General features: G+C 37.3%; 1 protein-coding gene across 1 annotated transcript in view; it reads left to right on the top strand.

Moving 5' to 3' along the window:
* Positions 1-6267, top strand: part of SRRM1 (serine and arginine repetitive matrix 1) — a 42101-nt gene that overhangs the window by 25571 nt on the left and 10263 nt on the right. The window contains exons 12-14 of the mRNA XM_042780268.1: positions 1970-2114; positions 2540-2581; positions 5157-5267. Of these exons, the coding sequence (XP_042636202.1) occupies positions 1970-2114; positions 2540-2581; positions 5157-5267 (298 nt within the window). The remainder of the gene's footprint in view (positions 1-1969; positions 2115-2539; positions 2582-5156; positions 5268-6267) is intronic.

A 6267-nucleotide genomic window follows, 5' to 3' on the forward strand; every position in this document is an offset into this window, starting at 1 on the left:
GGTGCATAATATAGATAACAAACATTTGCCATTTTAACAGTCTTCACCTGCACAGTTCAGTGACATACGGTTCAGTGACATTGTATTGTTCAGCCATCGCTGTTAACTCTTCCTAAATTATACCTTACGAGCAGTCATTGTCTCCTAAGCATTATGTCTTCTATTACTGCTTTCCTTTTGTTTTTAAGTCCTTTTTTCAAAACTTAACTCTTTGTTTAAATTGTTATAAAAGTAATAGATTCTTGAAGTACAATAATAAAATGTAATAACCAAAGCCAAACCCACTGCCATCAAGTTGATTCCGACTCAAAGCAACCATATAGGACAGTAGAACTGCCCCATAGGGTTTCTAAGGCTATAAAGCTTTACGGAAGCAGACTGCCTCATCTTTATCCCATGAAGTAGCTGTTGGGTTCAAACCGCCAACCTTTTGGTTTGTGGCTGAATGCTGTAACCACTGCACCACCAGAGCTCCTTGTAAAAGAGAGACGTAATATTGAAAAGTGTAATTCTTTCAACCCTAAGTCTTAACTCCCCAAAATTAATAACAACTTTTGTTCAGAAATTGTTTTGTATATTTAAAAGCATCAGTAGTTTAAAAACCTAAAACCATACAAGCTCAAACTGTACATTATATTGCTTGCCTGTGTGTGTGTGTAAATATATCTGTGAAACAGTGATTAGAAGGAATTGCTGGATCCAAGGTCCATAAAGAAAAATCTGGTTTTTAAACCAGATACTCTGTTCTTATTAGTTTACTTTGTGTTTGTGACTGCATCTAGGTCCTTGTTTGCTTTTCATTTGTGAAATGGAAGCCAAATCATCCCACAGTAGTATTAAGTTCGTTAATTTGCCCTATGTAAGATGAGGTTAGTTCTGGGAACAGTTTGGAGAAACTGTGTGTGTGTAGTTTTGGGTTTTTTGTTGTTGTTTTGTTTTTGATACTTAGGGTTTTGTTTTGAATTTAGGTTTTAATTTTGGGGGGTAGTCATTAGGGAAATGTTATATGCAACAATTTAAACTTTTCAGAATTTGTTCCAGGCCTATAGGAACTGCCACATGGCTTTGTTGTTATTTAGTAAATGTTAGGGATATAGAAATAAGTTATTCAGACCCGAATATGACTTTTGGTAGCCTTAAAAATGCTTAGAGTAACAAGTAATCGCTTGAGATTCTTTTAAAGCTTTACTCTTAACTTTTATTTGGAAAATTACTGAACTTCCTAAGGAATACTTTTATTTTTTTGGATTGTGCTATAGTAATGATTTCTGTAACATCTGTTGTTTATATAATAGTTCTGTATAAGGTATGTGTGTTTATAGTGGCTTTGAAGTCATTGAGCACAAATTGACATTGCCTGTCTAGAACTGATGTTTGTATACATGTTTATGTTAGTGGACTGACTTGGGCACTCCATCCACTTGGACAGAGTTTTTTTTGTTGTTTTAAATTGTGAGTTGAGTGAAAGTTGACAGAACAAATTCATTTTCCATACAGCAGTTCATAAACATTTTGTTTCATGACATTGACTGCAATTCCCCACAGTGTAACAGCTCTCTTCCCACTTCCTTCCCACCCTTCACTGTGTCCTTTCCTCCCAAGTACTCCTGCCACCCCCCCCCCCCAGCTATCTCCCTATGCAAACACTACCCTTCTGTTCTCCCACGATTGATCTCTCTAAGGAGTGTATCTGCCTGAAGTAAATGTCCACCCTATGGTGCCTGTCTGTTGTTTGGCTGGAAGCCACAAGAGTGAGTTCAATTCCAGACCTGAGGGGTTATTAGGGGCCATAGTCTTGGGGATCTCACCAGGCTCTATCAGATCAGTAAACCTAGTCTTTTTTTATGATTTTGAATTTTGTTCCACATTATTATCCCACTCTATCCAGAATCTCCTGCACTGATCCCTTGGACATACTCTTTTAAGCATAGATCTAATGTAATTTCTTTTTCTTACTGTGTGATTACAGACTCTGGCTCTTCGTCCTCCTCAGAAGATGAGCGGCCAAAGAGGTCCCATGTGAAGAATGGTGAGGTAGGCAGGCGGCGGAGACATTCTCCTTCCCGGAGTGCCTCTCCATCACCACGAAAGCGTCAGAAAGAGACTTCCCCTCGGTAATGTGCCTTTTCTTCAGTAGTCTTTACTGATGCTAATGCTCTGTAGTTGTGCTGAACCTTTGTAACTTAAGGGGTCCACTGTTGGCTTATTTTAGAATTTGGTTAACTCTTGTATTTCAAAGACTGTACAAGGAGATGGTCAGTGATGTTTTTGGGGGATTTTATTACTGTTATTATAAATTTGCTTTTTGTAGGCAATTACTGCCATTTAATGAGAAACTAGGTAAGTTTTGTATCATTGTGTCCGATACGTGTATGGCTAGAAGAATAGACTGAACAGTTAATAATAGCATCATAGCATCAGCTCTTGAACATACTTGAACACTTTTAAAAATACCTCCTTTAGTGTTAACTTAACTCCATCAAAGTGAATAACTTGGTGACTGGAATTCATGACATTTGTTTTTCTCCACTGCTCTCAGGATGCAGATGGGAAAGCGATGGCAATCGCCAATAACTAAAAGGTTGGTTAGATACGACTTTGTGATTTAGGGTTACATGTCAAAACTTTACTGACTTAATTCTTTCTAGTGTCTGTGTGACCATAAAACTGACTTTTTAGAGTAAATTGTACGTAGAAATTTCTAATTTAAGCTGCCTAATTTTATAAGACAGAAAATATAAGCCCAGAAGTAGCAAAAAGAGTTTCTTAGGGTCATAAAATGACAAAGCCAGGTCTTAGGCCTATGCCATTGACAGTACACTAGTTTATCTTACTTTTGGGGGATCCTGGCTGCCACTAAATTTCTAGATATTTTCTTTCATGGAACTATCACAGTGTCCTCTTTATATGCTCAGTTTTTGAAGCTGTGTTGTTTTAGGTAATCTCATTAATAAGAGTGTTTTCCTGGAAAGGCTCTTTGGAACCAATCCACGATATTTGTGATGGAGCAAAATAGGATATTTGTGCTGTAGAAAAAATGTAACATAACATTAAAAAAATAAAAACCTAAAAAATACCTTTTCCCATTTGAAGCATCTATTACCTATTGAACCGTATGATTGTAGTCATGCTATTTTCAAGTTCCTTTATTCCCAGATAAATCCATAGTCCAGTCAGATCTTCTGGGATTAATGATTCTTCTGTCAGATGCCTGCTGATAAAGTAGTCTTTCCTCTTCTTGTAATTAATAGTTCAGTTTTTACATTTCATTATCAGAAGTTTGGTTATCTTGCTGATATTGCCCCTTGGAGTTTGATTTTAATTCAAAGTGATTTTTTTTTCCCCATGATAAACCAATGGATTTTAATGAGAGGATTATTGATTTGATTTCAGATTCCACTTTGCTACTATGCTTTAAGATAGTTCTACTTCTTAAGTTTTGGTTTAGTATCAAAGAAAAATAACCACAACTGTTTTAAAAATTGTGGTGCATAATATAGATAACAAACATTTGCCATTTTAACAGTCTTCACCTGCACAGTTCAGTGACATACGGTTCAGTGACATTGTATTGTTCAGCCGTCACTGTTAACTCTTCCTAAATTATACCTTAAGAGCAGTCATTGTCTCCTAAGCATTATGTCTTCTATTACTGCTTTCCTTTTGTTTTTAAGATTAAAAACAAAAATAACTTCTCTCTTTTATATAATTACATACCTATGTAAAACCAAATTTTCTTCATATATGTCAACAAAAACTTATTATACCAGGTTGAATGCATAAACAGGTAGGAGAATCCACCTGTAGAGAGATTTGCAAAATTCAAAGCTGCTCTTCCCCCCAAATTATTAGGTTTTGGAGGGAAATGAAGCTATTTGAATAAAACGTGAAATTGAAAAATTTTATATTAACATAATGGGTTAAATAATGAGCTAATATAGTAGCATCAAAGTGAATTCTTAATCTCTATATTGCGTAAGGAATTTTGAATTAGAAATTAAATTTAATAACAAATTCCAGAATTTTCTTTATTAACAGAGATTTCCTTAGTTTTAAAGGGGGAACCAAGATCTAGACTTGGGAAACATCCATCTTGTAGTGGGCAAGAAATTAAAAGCTAATCACATTATTTGACCACTTTGTGTAGGTGAACTTCCCCATAAAGTAGCAAGCTTGCTTAGCATATAGTTTAATGTTTTATTCTCAGCTGCTATTAGTCCCGTTTATGTGATCTTATTTTTCATGTTGTCCTTTTTGTGTTAAGTGTGTAACAGAGGCCAAAATTAAGATTTACAGTTTAGCATTGCACCCAGTCATTATGTTCGTTTGTCTTTGGGATGATATTTTTAGTTAAACAGTATACAACTCTTGAACAGTGGAAATATCTTGAAAGAAACATTGAGAACTTGGAGCAGTAACACCCACATTTGGGGTCTTAAGCCACTGGTGACTAGTAAAATTTCAAGTTTCTATATTAGAGTATTGGCTTTTTCTAGGCACTAGAGCAGTTGTTCCTAACAGGAAATCAGAATGATCTGGAGACCCTTTTCAAAATACACTGGGTTAGACCTTAGCCCAGGAGCTCTGGTGGAGTAGTGCCTGAGACATTTAACTGCTAACCAGAAGGCTGGCAGTTCAAACCCACCAGCCACTTCTTGGAAGGAAGTCGAGCAATCTACTTCCATAGCGATACTGCCTCAGAAACCCAAGGAGGGGTCGCTATGAGTTGGATCCGACTCCATGGCAGTGAGTTTGGTTTTTTTGGTAGACCTTAGCCCAGACCTGATGTACGAAAATCTGTTAAGCTTCCCAGGTGATCCTTAAGTAAAGAGAGTACTCCAAGGCCGTATTTTTAACCTTTTTCATTCTGAGCTATGGTAAAAAATGTTTTGTATCATTACTCAGAGTACATGTTTATATACACTGAAATAAAAATTTCACGAAATAAAACTTAACCTTTTTTTTTTTTTTTTTTAATATTGCCACCCAGTCTTGACTAAAGGATTTTGATCCCTAGTTTGAAAAACACTGCTCTGCAGTATATAGTAACCGTCACTACTTTTTGGGTTAATGGTGATTTAAACTGTTTCTTCGGTCCCTTAATTTTAAATGCCACTTACTTAGAGAAACAACTATAATTCTTCTTTTTGGTTTAGTGGTAGACGGAGGAGAAGTCCCTCCCCACCACCCACCCGAAGGCGACGTTCTCCTTCTCCTGCTCCTCCTCCTCGGCGACGCAGGTCTCCCACACCACCACCACGGCGGAGGTACTTTATCACATGTGCTAGTAGGGGAATTGGGGCTGGGCCAGTGAGGAGACATTTGCAACACAACTCTTGATCTTTATGATTAAAATCACTTTCAAAGTGGGTTGCTCAGCCAGTCACAAAAGACCACATGTGTGATTTCACTTATATGAAAAGTCTAGAATAGGTAAATCTGTAGTGACAGAAAGTAGATTAATAGTGCCTTGTGTGTGTGTGTGTGTGTGTGTCAGGGATGTTATGGTAAGGGGGGATAGTAATACTTGTACTCTGAATATATTAAAGCTATGGGATTGTACATTTCAAATGGGTAAATTTTATGGTATGTGAATTACATAGCATAGTGCCTAAGGCACTTGACTGCTAACCAGAAGGCTGACAGTTCAAACCCACCAGCCACTCCTCAGAAAGAAGGTTGGGCAATCTACTTCCGTAATGATACTGCCTCGGAAACCCAAGGAGGGGTCACTGTGAGTCGGGTCTGACTCGATGGCACATAACAACAACAACAACAAAGATGTTAAATAAATCTAAAAGTGGCATTGCTCTATTTAGTGATTGCAAAGAGAAAAATAGTGATTTTATAGTGGAAAATCTTGGCAGACACCACCTTAACTAAATAATCAAGGTTAACAACCCCAGTAGTACATAATGACATGTATATCTTGGATATCACTATTGTATCCTTTTTAATTATGCAGAACCTCAGTCTAATTATCACACAAACCCAAATTGAGTACTGACCAGTGCTCTACAAAACTGCCAAAGTCATGAAAGAATGAAGAACAGTCACTCATTGGAGGAAGCTAAGGAGACAAGATAGCTAAATGCAGTATGAGATCTTGGTGTTGGAATTCTGAAGCAGAAAAAGGATGTTATTGTTGTTGTTGTTATATGCCGTCGAGTTGGCCCCGACTCATAGCGACCCCTCCTTGGGTTTCCAAGGCGGTAGCGCTACGGAAGTAGGATTGCCCAACCTTCCTTCCGAGGAGTGGCTGGTGGG

The sequence above is a fragment of the Orycteropus afer genome, unplaced genomic scaffold (assembly GCF_000298275.1).
Source record: "Orycteropus afer afer isolate SDZICR_OR568_19922 unplaced genomic scaffold, OryAfe1.0 scaffold00031, whole genome shotgun sequence".
In the NCBI taxonomy this organism is placed as follows: domain Eukaryota; kingdom Metazoa; phylum Chordata; class Mammalia; order Tubulidentata; family Orycteropodidae; genus Orycteropus; species Orycteropus afer.